Source organism: Micrasema longulum, unplaced genomic scaffold, assembly GCF_059751315.1.
Source record: "Micrasema longulum isolate JH-2025_06_02 unplaced genomic scaffold, ASM5975131v1 h1tg000605l, whole genome shotgun sequence".
In the NCBI taxonomy this organism is placed as follows: Eukaryota; Metazoa; Arthropoda; class Insecta; order Trichoptera; family Brachycentridae; genus Micrasema; species Micrasema longulum.
The window spans coordinates 95,791-111,669 of NW_028277801.1; the positions used below are offsets into that span (position 1 = coordinate 95,791).

Sequence of the window (15,879 nt, forward strand, 5' to 3'; positions counted from 1 at the left end):
CTCTATATTAGTATTGTCACCGCGTGGGAAAGAGAGGATTTGGAAAGAACTTTTAAAAAATACATCACCACATCCAAACCTTGTTCTTATCGTTCCCTTCCCCGGTGGAGGTTGGCATCATCGCAGCAAGACTGTTTGCTGCTGCCCTGAACAAGAACTAAGTCCTGCAATGGAACAAGTCTCGAAAGTTCTTCAGCCAAGAGATGCGCCTTCTTCCTGCACTGCGTCTTCCTTTGATCCTTCCTTGTAGAATGACTTGTAATATTATATTCTACCACTCATCTCATACCCAAAGTACTCAAATTTTCTTTTCGTAATGGTATTCAGTACTTTCCTATCATATTTTACACTCAGTTTTTACTTGTATACTATCTCAATCTCGAGAGAGTAGAATCCAGCCTTCGTCCATATACACACTGAAAATATTGTTAGTTTTACATGTTATCATTATTATCATTATGCTTTTTTTTTTTTTTTAAGGAATATAAGTATTCTTGTAGTATTGAATCGGGTTGCTGTCCCGTGGCTAGTGTTGCGGACTCACGGGCCAGAGGCCCGAGTTTCAAACCCCACTCTTCCCCAATTTGATTTCCATTTTCTAATAGTGAGCTATTTACAACTCGCTGAAAATGGCCACCAAAATTGAAATATTTGTGTAAATTATAAGAAAGCTAATATTCTTTTAAAATTGTATTTTTTTTTCATTTATTATAATTTGCTCAAATATTAAAATTTGCGTGACCATTTTCAACGAGTTGTAAATAACTCACTATGAGAAAATGGAAATCAAGTTGAGTTAGAATGGGGTTCGAACCTCGGACCTCTGATCCGTGAGTCCGGAACACTAGGCGCGGGACCACAACTTGATTCAAAACATTATTGACTGTATAGTTTGAAGATTTTTTTTCAACTTTTAGATTGGTACAATTGCTGGTAATTTGTCTTTAAAACATGACCATCCAGATTTCCCATCAGATGTATTCCTGATCTTGGAAACTGTTGGAGCAACCATTACTATAGGTAAATAAGTAACATTTAATTTCTAATAGTACCTTTTATACTTTGATTTGTGTTTATTTATTTGTCATTTATTTATTTATTTATCATTACATTACATGAACAAAGTTATAATTTATACAAAGTTGGTTTGACTGCCTAACTAGTATTTACCCCGTTCTAAGACAGCCAAAAAATATAAAAAATAGTAATCAATATATAGAAACAGTTATAAAGATACAGGACAAAGTGAAAAACAAAGTAAAAGATGGAGTCAAAACAAGGAAAAAAATGTAGTAAAAAGATAGTAAAAATGTAGTAAAAAAACGAAGCAAAAACATAATTAAAACAAAGTAATAAATGTTGTGAAAACATAGTAAAAACCATTAAAAATATATAAATATGTCCATAAAAATATTTTGAAACTCAGTAAAATGCGAAATAAAAACAGAATACATACTAAGAAACATTTGTAAAGTCACAGTAAAAAATGAATGTATGTGTATAGAAAAAAGCATATTTAAAAAAAAAACATAGCAAATACCGAGTAGAAAGAGAAAAAAAAACATATTTTTAATTCTTGTCCAGCTGATCCTGAATCAAATTTAGCATTTAGGTCTTATTACAAAAGTAACAATTTTATTGTATATTTATTTATATTTATTTAAGTATAACTATAATCGAGAGGTCAAAAAAATAACAAAAATGAATATTGCAGTCGATGGACTATTTTAGTATAATAATTCAATAATAAATATAGTAATAAAAGTCCGTATAAGTTTTCCTAATGACTGGGTTTCGTTGTGACCGACATTGTCAGACTGGTGAGTGAGGAAAAGTGGAATAAAAGCATCCTATGTGTATTTTTATTATTATAATTAAAATACAGTTCCATCAAGAAATGCCAGCCGACAAACTCAATCTAGTAAATAATCAGTACTTAAAAATGTAACGTTTGTGTTTCAGTTTCAACTAGCCTTATTTAGTCATAGAATAATCGAATGAGAATCATTACACCTTTAAATCAACACTAGTCAAGTGTATCTTATTTTACAGTTCAGCCGGATGGATCATTATTCGTTATGACGCTACTGCAATTCTTGAAAACTGACATGGTTGGCAAGATTATTAAAAGCGTGAATCTACCACCATTATCCGACTACATTTATGACAGTCATAAGGTAATAATATTATAACGTAAGTACATGGAGAATTTTGCACCTCCCCCCCCCCCCGTATAGAGTGCCACAAGTCTAAATGCGTCAAGTTGAGAAAAACGCCATGAAGATTTTGACATTGGCAACTTTTGACCGCAGATCAATATAAAACAATGTACTCAATACAATCATACTGTCAAACGTATTTAATAACAACAATTATTTATCAAAAATATGTTAATTTTGAAATTTTATAAATATGCTAATTCGTTAATAAATATCACGTTAGATTGAGTACCATTTTCAATCGTATGCGATTTTTATAAAATTTTAAGCTATATCAGTTTGGCACATTATATTACGTTCCGAATTCAATTAAATACAATACTTAGCTCATCATACAGTTGTTTTTACTTAGAGCACTTTTTATTTATTAATTTACAAGCCCTACGGGCTTTTATATTTATTATAAATTACATGCAAGTGCAGCAGTGAAACATAAGTATGTAAATTTAGTTTAAATTAAGAAAATGTACCAACATAGGTATATGGCTACATAGAAAAATATTTAATAAATTTACATATGAAAACATACACACGTACATACACATGCATATGCATACATACACACACACATATACACACATGCATGTACATATATATACATACACATACACATACATGCACATACATATACATTCATATAAGTTCATACATTACTATAGAGATACATGAGGAAAAAAAATAGTAAATAAAGAACAATATTAAGAAATTTTAGACAAATTAATTTATAACCTTTCGAATACTTAGCCGGTGTAGTCTAGGTATTAGTGAGTTGTAAAAATAATTATGACTGCCAGGAGATTCAAAACTTTTGACGGGGGTGTGCGATTTCAGCGTGTTTGCCTACTATGCAAGATGTCTCAGTTTCGATTCCTGACCTGATGTTTGACATGAAATGTTTATTTAAAATGTGTTTTTTTTATTACAAGGTTTCATAGGCCTGGCACTGGAAGGCTAGACTGAACAAAATGCAACAAAAATTATCAAGATACACCCCGGTTGTACAAGTGCACTGTCCTATCACGAAGTTTGCAATAAACTGATACTCAAACCCAAACTAGTACTTTAATATTAATAACTGCATTTTAATGCATTAAAATACAAGAACATACCAAAACAGTAACGATAAAGTTTAATTTGACTAAGCGAAAAGACAAATATTTCACTCGTAATAGCTGTGTGCACTCATGTTACTTGAACTAGATGACTAGATTTATAACCTTTATTGGTCTATTTTGTAAGATATCACTGATTGCATCGTTTCTTCCTAACATCGGTTGTCTTTAAAAATTTCTTCAAAGTAATTAGTAACCAAAAACATGATCAATACCTTCCAGATTATGATGAGGGCCCAAAACAGTAAAGCTATAGTAAACGCAGGGTTTTTGTTGAAAAATGACACTAATGGTATCGTTCTTCAAGCCAGAATAGTGTATGGAGGAATAGACAAAGACTTTATCCATGCGAAGCAAACTGAGAATTTTCTGGTCGGAAAGAATATCTCCCAAAATAACGTATTCAAGCTCGCAGTTCAAAGCTTGAGTGATGAAATATTTCCTACGGTGAATCCGTTAATGCTTTCTCCAGAATACAGAAAAAAGTTGGCAATTGGATTGTTCTACAAGGCAAGTAAAAAACTTAATTTGTATAAACTGAGGCATTTATGTAATCAATAAGACATTGTACATAACCACTTATTGTCATTTTTATGACATTGGGACATTTATTACACTAACATGCACGTCTACATATTCACCGACGCCTTGGTTTATTTTTTTTACTTAATGCAGAGTCATGGACTTTATATATGTCAGGAACTAGTTGTAATAGGCCTTCATTCCTCCCATCTGGGTTGGGTGAAAATGAGAGCAGCGCTTCATGAAGACATAGTAAATTCCTTTATTTGGTCAGTCCATCTTGTAGGACACGGTCCTTATGCTCATATACACTTTATAATTGCTGTACTGTTATTTATAGAAAACACACTCTGCTTTTTTCACTTATAACTAATTTAAACTGTTAATAAATTACAACAGGGATAGAGAATACCTTAGAAAAGGGAATATGGAAGTCTAGGCATCTACAGGGCTTATGACCTGTCATTGGCTGGTTTAAGTGGCCTCTTTACACACTGTGTAACATTCACCATTTTGCCTATGTTTAAAAATCCATATTTCTTCATTTCTTCCATTTGTTGATTTTAGTGAAGTTAAAGAGCTGAAACCTTTATTGTTGTGAAGAGATTCATCTGACTGAATAATTTCACATACTAGGAAGCGCCTGAAAACAATTTTCCATTTTTTAAACTACTTCCCGGATCAGATGGTTTTTATTACAATATTTGAGTTTGTCCAAATGTTTGTAGACAAAAGACTGGATTTCGCCCCCTCGGGAGTCATTAAGATTAACAAATTACAACAGGGATGTAGAATACCTTAGAAAAGAGAATATGGAACTGTAGGTATCTACAGGGCTTATGATCTGTCATTGGCTGGTTTAAGTGGCCACTTTACACAAGATGCGATGAACACCGAGGCATTTAATATTTTTAGTGGGAAGAAGGATAACAAAAAAGAGACAGTAGTAAGAAAAAGAAGAAATTTGAGAGGATTTAATATCGCAAGGAATTAAATAAATTTAATTTTCCGTCAAATAACGGACTTTAACGACAAAACCGGATGACATTTAAACAATTTTGGGGTTATTTACGTAGCAACACTTGCTGAAATTAATGCATAAAACACAATTATTAAGAATTATAAAGTTAATATATTTTTGTGATTTTTTTTAGACAATTTTAAGCATAAGTCCTCCTAATTTTGTGAACGACAAATACAAGAGTGGTGGCACAAAGTACGATAGACCAGTGTCAAGTGGGGTGCAAAAATATGACATCATCAAATCTAAGGCTCCCGTTGGGCAGCCTGTGCAGAAATTAGAGGCGTTAATACAATGTTCGGGAGAGGCAAAATATGTCAACGATATCCCATGCCAACCTGGGGAAGTGTATGCTGCTTTTGTAGTTTCAACCATTTGCAGCGGATATATTGATACAATATTTACGAATGAAGCATTAGTAAGTTTTTTTTTCCTTTTAACAGTTTGATTCATCTAGTCGTAAACTCTTGACGGTTTTTATTGATCACAAAAAATGTTTGCCCTACAACCTTATCTTATCCCTCAAAGTTAATTAGCTGCAACAACTTCGTTAAACTTTTCAATTATGAGATGATGCATGATCAAACTCTAGTTTAAACAAAAATAATAATTCATTTATCTTCTGCTTAAGAAAGAAACCTCACTTTTTTTAATGAAAAAGCAAAGTTAGTATGTGCTTTATTACTGTAGAAACGTAATATATAAATTTAACAAATAATGTAAAAAATATTACAACAGAGATGAAGAACATTTGAGAGAAGGTAATATGGAAGTCTAGGCATCTACAGGGCTTATGACCTGTCAATGGCTGGTTTAAGTGGCCACTTTACACACTGTGTAACATTCACCATTCTGCCTATATTTGAACATCCATAATTCTTCAATTCTTTCATCTGTTGATGTTTGACAGATGAAAGAATTGAAGAATTATGGATGTTCAAATATAGGCAGAATGGTGAATGTTACACAGTGTGTAAAGTGGCCACTTAAACCAGCCATTGACAGGTCATAAGCCCTGTAGATGCCTAGACTTCCATATTACCTTCTCTCAAATGTTCTTCATCTCTGTTGTAATATTTTAATATAAACAGCTCCCCAGGGAGTTAAATCCAGTCCTTGTCTACAAAAATTTGGACAAACTCAAAATATTGTAAATAATGTAAAATATGAAAAAAAACATTAAACTAATTGTCAAAGTCTTCCATTGGTTCAAAGATGTTTTATTTTACAAAACTTGGTTCTTTATTTTTTAAAGATACATTTATTTATTTATTTATTTGTACATTTTCTCATATATACAATTTTATGTTCAATTTTCCCAGCCAACAAGGGTACAAACCCCGTTCCAAGCTAGGCAATTACATTTTAATACATGATAATAGTTTACAAGTTAACAGAAAGCACAGACTAATAAAATATAAACTTACTCGTGTACACATTTTAATGCACATACATAATTTATGTTGTTTATATACTCATCTTTTTTTTTTATACCAACTTTACTTGTAAACACTGTTCTATCTTTTATTGCTTTATATTGTGTTTTTTTTGTTGTTTATATACTCATGTTTTATAAAACTTGCATGTATGTAAAAGCCTTATGGAAGTGAAAAATTAATAAAATAAAAATAAAATAAAATAAAATATACACCCACACATACACACATACACACATATATATATATATACAAACATATATATATATACACCTACATGTACATACACCCATGCGTATACACAGTGGCGTGCGTTCCATAAAGTCACATAAGCAGTACCTACCCTACTAGAATTTTATTAAAATAATAGCAAAAAATAATATCAAAAATGTTATTAACTATTTTAAAAATTTGAAAAACGCGCCAGAAATAGTTAGTATATAATACATTGTACCGATCAGCGCGCCGCTATCGGCCTGGGTCGGGAGAAACACGAACTACAAATGCCTTTTTCTACCAAAGGAACATAACGCGATGCGGTAACGAAATGTGTATTTGTGGGTTTTATTTCAGTTGTAATTACGCGTGTATGTGTAAGCTAGTAGGCAGTGCTTTTTGAACGTTGGTAGGTACATGGTTTTAGAAAGAACAAACGAATACGTTACTGACATCTAGCGTTTTTTTATATTATTATTTAATAAAAGACAGTCATGTCGAATAAATAACCTCAAATTGGTTTCTGTTATAATTATACAATCGATAGTATTTTTGTTTCGCGTTTAATTAAAAAATAATAATAAAAGAGATAATTTTTGGAACTTATTGATTTGCTAGCTAAATATGTCGGTTTCTCGGAAAATCACTTGCAATTATCTAGTAGTGCATTTACGAAAATATCAAATAGAGCCCAAAATTATTTAATTTCGAGTGTAGCAACCGTAATAAATGAAAATATAAAAATATTTAAAAAAGGATTTCGTAGTAATATATAATATAAATTATATTAAAAATAAGAAATACATTATTTAAATTTAGCATTTATTTGGATATTTGATGTAGCTTAGGTAATTTCAATATTATTGTTATCAAAAACATTTTTCACTTTGTGGTATGACATTTTACACTTATTTGTTTATAAATTTGTATAAACCACTTATTTTTTTTAAAATTACACTTCGACCGGTTTCGAGGTTACTACCTCATCGTCAGGAATTTAACTTCAATATTAGCTACATACAGCATAATGATTCAAACTAATGTGACTAGTGAAGGAAACTGTTTGGTATGATTGATTAGGTACTTATACTATATAAAACGTACTTTTTTCTACTGCCTACCCTAGTTGAAAACTCTGTGCACTCGACTGCGTATAAACATACATATATTTATAAAACATAGACAATTTATTTATAATGCAAAACTTCATGATTGCCATTTGTTTACATATTTTTTAAAAATTATTATTTATTTTCATATTTTATTTTCGACATCCAGTAAGAATTTCCAATCCGCGGCATGTATCAATTTTTCTGACTCCCTACGACCAATGTCATAAAAGAGCGAGGTCAACACCTTCCGCAACTTGACAACATTCCCGTCTTTCTACGATTCTGGCAAAAAGATATGGACCCTCTTGCCAACGTAATATTGTTGTCTCGATGCCAGAACAGTGTTGACCCCTTCACTTAATATCAGATCCCTATTGGAGTATCTTATACTAAGGTTGCGGTTGACGCTTGGGTAAATGTCTCTATTTATTTGTGTAACCACTACCGTTCTCAATATATACTGTTGAATGATATTAAATACTTAGTTGTGACCGCTGTGTTGATCATTTTGAATTTATTCTATTACTCTTGCAGTCTTTGTGTGGGTATATTTATGTTGTTTTAAACTGTAACTAAGGCGTTTTTTTTCTTTTAGGAACTAGAAGGCGTAATTGCAATTTTCACTGCAAAAGATATACCCGGGAAGAATTCTTTCACCCCAAATAACGTATTGACACCAGTAGCTGAAGAAATCTTGGCAAGTAATAAAATCGTTTTTTATGGACAACCTGTTGCTATAATTGTTGCAGAAACTGAAAGAAATGCCAAAGTTGCAGCCGAACTAGTAAAAGTCACATACAAAAATATCGTAACAACACCACCACTCATTACTGTCAGAGATGTACTGAAGTCTCCTTTAGCTAAGGAAAGAACTGTGGAAAATATAACAGTGCGCCCTATTGACAAAGGTTTGAATGTCAAACACGTTTTGAAAGGGTCTTTTGATGTTTATGGCCAATACCATTATACAATGGAAACTCTAACTTGTGTTTGTCTACCTGTTGAAGATGGATTGAATGTTTACCCTTCAACGCAGTGGATGGACCAATCTCAACTTGCAATTTCTGAAATGTTAGGTGTACCTGCTAACAGGTATTTGAATGCTTCTATTATTTATCCTTAAATTGATGTCTTTCGTATTTTCAATTTTTGTTATTTTATATTAATTTTTTTTGTATTATTTATTTTATTTAGTTATATGAGAAACAAAGTCTTGTTTATTATATTTACAGCACAATATTTACATCTATACTTATTCTAACATTATTTATCACTATTGTACATTTACTATCCTAATTTATAATATTTAAACTGTTCAATATTTACACTCATATTAACCTATGTATATTCAGTATTTACCATATATTTCTTTATTTTTATTTAGTATTTTTTACAGATATACTCTTGACGTTTTATTTGAAATATATTTACATTTTTTTCATTTTTTATGCTTTTTGGCATTTCCTCAAATAACTTTATTCCCTTGTACATAAGGCAGTTCTAGGACATTGCTTTTGATTTCTTTTCTAGTCTTATTTTTTTAGATTCTCTTGTTGCATAGTTATGAAAAACTCATTATTTTTTAGTTTGTTTTGAAAATATCTCGGAAATATTTACTTTTTTTCTATTCTTAAAAGCGTTTTTTTTAATATATTTATTCTGCCTGTGTAAGAAAATGTTTTAGGCGTTTATATTGTTGTGCTATATTTAGTTATAAAGGTGCTAAACTTGCTTTATTTCTTTGTTGTTCTCAATATGTATTATTTTCTAAATGTCAATATTATTTATGTCCCGAATTGAGTTGTTGTAAATCCTGGAAATGTAATACATTGTATTATACTTGTAAAATACTTTGTGTTGTATGATTTTAAAATTTAAAAAAAAAAAAAAAAAATATTTTGTTAATTTCATTAGCAACATTGAATTTGATTCTTTGATCAATTATCTTAACATCTAGAAGTTCAATCATTTTCTTAACTTTTGTGCATCTCCTACATCTGAATATTATCCTCATCGCTTTGTTTTGTATTATTTGAAGTTTCTTTAGATCTCCCTCATAACTAAAATATAAAATTCTGAAGCAATAATGGGCGAAAGGACGCAACATGATAGATGCTTTTGAGATGTGGTGCTGGAGGCGTGTGCTAAGAATATTTTAGACAGCCAGATGCGCCAATGCCTCCATTCTTCAGGAACTTTAGACTTTCGATCATATGCCTCAGAAGAATTCTACGATATTTTGGTCACCTCGCAAGAAGAGAAGGAGACTGTCTAGAGAAACTTGTTTTGGTCAGCAACTCAAAGAGTGAAAGAGGACGAGCGAAGTCACGTTGCGCTAGTTAGACCATATAAATGCTGCAGCAAGATCTTTTTTTTAAACAGCTCTCAGAAATGCGCAATGCTAAGACAAGTGAAGGACGACATTTTAAAAACAGACATGGTGGTCACGATCCTCAGTCATGAGAGACCAACTAGGGAGAAGAGTTGATGTATTATTATTCCCTTTTTATTTATTGAATGTATTTTCATCCGAATAAACCATCTTAACGCATTCTGTGGTCTTGCTCTTTTCCAGCTCTATGAATACCAAATGAAGCTTTTTGCTATTTCCATGGCCTTTTTATAAGTTTGGTCTGGTACACAGGTCTGGAAACTATAAAAAAAATTCACTGCTTTAAAAAAACCCCTTTATTTTGGCACAAAATCGATCATGTCCAATCAATTCAATCCCAGTCAATGAAGAATTCACATCCCTCTTTTTCTTAAATCCAATGAAGTACATATTATGTACTATTTGGATAACCTTCTTTTAGCACAAAGATGCCGAGGCTACTAGATTATAGGGAGCTGCTTCAGGAAGTTTTTTTTCGCTCTATAAATAATGTATTTCCAACAAATTTTTCAATCCCAAAATCAACAATGTGATGAAAATCTAGTCAAATGCTAAAAACATTCATTATTAAATAAGTCATCTTAAATAATAGATTTTAAAATATTTAACTATCTGAAGGTAGTTTAGAAACAATATAAATAGATTTATGACACCAGTTCTTAACTTCAAACCTCAATATCTCAAAATGATGTTTTTGCATATTTGCGACTTTGGCATTGACCCGATGACATATTCAAATCTTTTTGTATTTGATAATATCGGATATCAACCCTTTCTGGATTTTGCCAAGATAAATAAAAATACTCCTCCTTCAATTTTTTTTTCTTCTTCATTGAAACGTTTGTTTATTTCAGCATCAATATGACGGTTCGTAGACTTGGCGGTGGATATGGAATTAAGTTAACCCGCAGTATGCAAGTTGACACGGCATGTGCGTTGGTCGCTAGTAAACTCCAAAGGCCTGCAAGAATGGTGTTACCCTTAGAAACCAATATGCTTTCCATCGGAAAACGCATGCCTTGTGCTTCTGACTATGAAGTAAGTTCTTAAATAATAAAGCTTATTCTTCGACGTATTAAGATATCGATGTATTTTTTTAACAACAGTGTTTTTACTTAAAAACATGTTGGTGGGGAAACGAATGTTCTCCGCAGGTGCAGATAGAGCAAGTGCAGTGGCTATCCTGAAGCTTGACACTGTTGAAGACGCTGCACCGATATGCGTAGGGCGGAAGGCCTTCAGCAGCGAGCCTCGAGGCACCTCACTGGCGCGATTGGATGAACAATATAGGTGACACGACAGTTTTTGTCTAGCAGCGACGGGTGACAAAGATTGCAACAGTAATTATTGACATCAATGTAAAACTATATATTTATACCCGTAGGCAGATGTAAATCAAGGTCCTGTTAACCAAGATAATGTTTAAAGTAAGTACTTGATTTTACCCATAAGATAACTTGACATACCCACATTCATAGATGAAAAATATCGTTTAGAAGGCGAATACAGAAAGTCAAATATCATTATTGTTGCATTGTCGTGCACGAAATATTGCATTGGCTATTCAATCGCAGCATTTTTATATCGTTTTTGTTACATGGAAGATATGGTGATCAGTCTTATGCTTCAGGTGCCAGTCCAAAATCAATGAAATATGTAGTGTTGCACCTTCAAAACAAATATTTCACGTCCACTCTGCAGGTAATGGAATACAGGACCTCGAGCATGGAAGGTGAACGTGAACACTACCCAACGAGGTGGACTTATCTTTACTATACTTTTTCAGGATTTTTACCTAAGAGTAGTCATAAAGTCTTATGGCATCAAAACAGCAACTCAAACAATTGCATTTATTTTGAAAAATACAATCGTAGATTATAGGTCTTAACCACGTGTTTACATGATTTTACAGGTCGGCGTTGATAACAATGGAAAAATTCAATATTTGAAAAACATCTTATACAACGATAAAGGAAGTTCTCGTAATGAAAACATAATAGCTGTTTTCACTCTGACATCCTTCTACAATTGCTACAAGTTCGAAAGGTGGTTTGTTCAATGCAATGCTGCCATCACCGATGCACCTTCCAACACTTGGTGTCGAGCTCCAGGTATAGTGAAAGAAAGTATTGCAATTCTCTTTGTAAATTTAATCTTACAAAAACGTGAACTCTTAGGGGTTTGATATTAGAAACATCATTTCTCATGGCTACTACAGAAATAATATTACTGATGATTGAACTGTTAATCTCATACGGATAGTTTAGTCAATATCTAAGATTTACAGTTATTTTAATTACTATTTTTTTAATACTATGAAAAACAAATGCAGAAATCTAGGTTATAACTTGCGTAAATGCCTTTTCTGTCGTGTTTCGTACGCCTGTTACAGACGTTTAAAAATCCTTTCACAATCCATATTTTACTAATACTGTAAATGCATTAAAACCACTTCAAAGTAATTGAATGTTCATTGTAATTCAATCAAATTTACTAATATTTAAGAACAATAGTCACCTGCCTCTATAAAAACGTTTTGACACACGGCCGTCAGCAGCGCACCAAGTCATTCTAATAACATAATAATTTATTTGTCAGTTTGGAAAATTCTTTGAGCTGGACGCACATCGGTTTGAAATGTAAAATTTTTGAAAGACCGGATGTGGGACTGTGTAAGTACCTGCATAAAAAAACCTAGCGCCGGCAGCCCGCTAGTTTTTGTCTTGGGCCTTAACCAGGTTACAATTTTTTTATGTAAATTGTTTAGTAATTATTAAATAATCGTTTTCGTATTCAGGATCAACAGAAGGATGCGCAATGATTGAAAATATAATGGAGCATATTGCAACTGTGATTGGAAAAGACCCCATAGCAGTACGATTAGAGAATATGACTATTTTGAGCCCCATTCCAAGACTCATCGATACCTTAAAAACATCCTCGGACTACAGCACTAGATTGGCAAACATAAAAACCTTTAATTCAATAAACCGCTGGCGCAAACGTGGTATGAGCATAATACCAATGAAATATGACGTAAAAAACCTTTCTAATTTTGCAGCACTTGTTTCGGTTTATCAAGGAGATGGAACTGTAAGTGTTTGTCATGGGGGAGTAGAGATGGGACAAGGTATCAATACAAAAGTCGCTCAGGTCTGCGCGTACACTTTGGGCATTCCTATTGAAATGATAAAGATCAAACCGAGCAGTAATCTTGTCACTCCTAATACTTTTCCTACTGGAGCTAGCATAGCGAGTGAATCATGCTGCCACGCTGTCATAAAAGCTTGCAAAATTATTCTAGAGCGCCTGAAACCAATCAAACTAGTGCTGCATAACCCTACGTGGGTGGCTCTGGTGAGAGCGGCGTACGTAGCTCGAGTGGATTTGAGTGCATTGTACATGGCGTCGAATCTTAATGGATTACCAGCCAGTTATAATGTCTACGGAGTCACAATTTCAGAAGTAGAAATTGATGTTTTAACAGGTAAACACCAGGTTTTAAGGGTTGATATTTTGGAAGACACGGGAGAAAGCTTGAACCCAGAAGTTGACATTGGACAGGTATAGAAATTTTATAAATGAATAACTGCCTCGTGTCACTTAATGGCAGAATATTCTTCGTATTTATTTACAATGCAACTTTTTATATTTTGTAGGTAGAAGGAGGGTTCATAATGGGTATGGGATATTGGACCTCTGAAAAGTTGATTTATGATACTAACACGGGAGCTTTGCTAAATAATCATGCCTTGGAATACAAACCACCAGGAATGAAGGATATTCCTGTAGACTTGAGAGTGCAATTTAGGCACAATTCTAGAAATTCAGTGGGAATTTTAGGATCCAAAAGTAAAGTGAATCTTGAGTAATATTTATGTATAAATATGTTTAATGTGGTGCTTGTAACACTAATAATGAAAATTAAAAATTGCTCTATACATCGTATACTCTTTTTCTTGGGACTTATTCTTTCCACCGCTGGATATAGGCCTCTACCAAACGTTTTCACTCCTTCTATCGAGGCTATTTCGTCGGCCCATCTTTTTTGTGGCCTTTCAACACCTCTTTTGTTTGCCGATGTTCTCTTTTCATTATTCTGGTGTCTCGCGGAGTGTCTTGCCCACTGCAATTTTAATTTTTCTTTAGAATCCATGATATCCACGAGTCTGATTCGGCAGGCACCTAATTTTTCAATAAACTATTCTGTCTCTTAGACATACACTGAGTATCTAGTTTTTCATGAATCGTTGCGTGCATTTCAGTTTCTGACTACTTTTATGTGTCACAGACGTGGTTTCTATTCCGTATGCTGTCCACTGGTAATATACACGATTGTCTATTTAAGCATGCAGGAACTTGTATATTTAAAAATATATATTTTAGCTTGCCGAAAGAAGCTCAACTAAATCTTATTTTTCTTGGCAACGCCGTTGCCCTGATGCTTTTACCAAGTTTGACTTTTTGTCCTTGGTATATTGTATTCGGCAACTACTTTAATTTTATTATTGTTAATGATAATGTCTTTCCTAAACGTATTATATTGAGGCCTTTAGTTCTGCATTTATTAACTGTATTTTTTAATTATTATTATTGTTATTATTATGTGCTACTAACGGATCAATAATGTGATTTAATGGATTATATGTTATTCTAGCAACTGGAGAACCTGCAGTTAACATGGCTTTTGGTATTGCAATAGCTCTCAGACGGGCTATTGCTTCCGTCAGACTGGATAATGGTTTTCCTACCAAAGAGTGGTTTCATATAGGTAAAAAATCTTTTTTTCTAAAAGATGAAAGCAGGTTAACTGCAGTCAAAATACGACCACCCAGGCAAATGTGCAGTAAAACTATAAACAATAAGTTAATACATTTTAAAATCCGTTCAAAACGTAAATCTGAGACAAGAACTGTCGTCAAAACTGGGTGCTGCAATGCCAGTAGAAGACGTGGAAGACTGAGAAAAACATGGCAATATTTTATTTTTTTAAACTTGAAGTTGGACATGTCGAAAGTTTTAATAATTGACGTGCGTGCATGAGAATAATATGTATGAATGCAGAGGAAGTGAGGTCTGTATGTAATGATTGGTGTAGCTTTCTACCTCTTGATTTACCCTTACGGGGAAACGGCGTGATAGTTGAATTATTTTTACTAAATAAACTGAATAAAAATATTATTTTTTTAGGTAGAGCTCTTTGACATTATTTTTTTGAAATATTCTTAAATAAATTATAATTATTATTTTTATTTTTTTAGAAATGCCCATGACTATTGAAAGCATTCTCTTGGCAACCGGAACAAATATAGAGAAATTTGAGCTTCTATAAGGAAGAAAAAATATCTTCAACGAATATTGTACATCACCTGCATACTAAATAACCTATTTATATCGCGTTATATATCCGATGTATTTTTATAAAAAGTTATATTTTTTTATTTAAATATAGAAAAATTTTAACTAAAGGAAAGACATTAAAATTATGGTTTAATTCGGTAGTTAATTTTTAAATGAAATATTTATTACACAACTAAAATTACAAAGGACAAAACATAAATCAATACCGTATGTAGTTGGAACGTCAAGGAATCTTCTTTAGCAACTGTGCTCAATACTTCCCTAAGCCAGTTGAAAGCAGTATGTCAGGCTTCAGAGTGATAGTTAAAACATTTAAAGAGTGACTCTACAGTATCTTTTACGTGTGGACAATACAATAGATAGGACAATATTATCTTGTCCCAGCTCCGTGAACAGCCTCGACCGCGCAGGACAGAACGCTGGGACAATGCGAAAATTCGGCCGCAGTTCACACGCGAGCGCTACGTAAATGAATACACGGCGGTATG

The 15,879-nt window shown here is 32.8% G+C and overlaps 1 protein-coding gene across 1 annotated transcript in view; it reads left to right on the forward strand.

Moving 5' to 3' along the window:
• The window catches only part of LOC148280217 (uncharacterized), a 33,433-nt gene extending 17,907 nt beyond the window's left edge, over window positions 1-15,526 (forward strand). Inside the window, exons 6-16 of the mRNA XM_088228727.1 lie at window positions 918-1,020; window positions 2,053-2,177; window positions 3,554-3,841; window positions 5,008-5,292; window positions 8,234-8,730; window positions 10,885-11,068; window positions 11,943-12,141; window positions 12,828-13,594; window positions 13,690-13,882; window positions 14,688-14,801; window positions 15,292-15,526. Coding sequence (XP_088084853.1) covers window positions 918-1,020; window positions 2,053-2,177; window positions 3,554-3,841; window positions 5,008-5,292; window positions 8,234-8,730; window positions 10,885-11,068; window positions 11,943-12,141; window positions 12,828-13,594; window positions 13,690-13,882; window positions 14,688-14,801; window positions 15,292-15,362 — 2,826 coding nt within the window. The 3' untranslated portion in view covers window positions 15,363-15,526. The remainder of the gene's footprint in view (window positions 1-917; window positions 1,021-2,052; window positions 2,178-3,553; window positions 3,842-5,007; window positions 5,293-8,233; window positions 8,731-10,884; window positions 11,069-11,942; window positions 12,142-12,827; window positions 13,595-13,689; window positions 13,883-14,687; window positions 14,802-15,291) is intronic.
• Window positions 15,527-15,879: the final 353 nt, after the last annotated feature.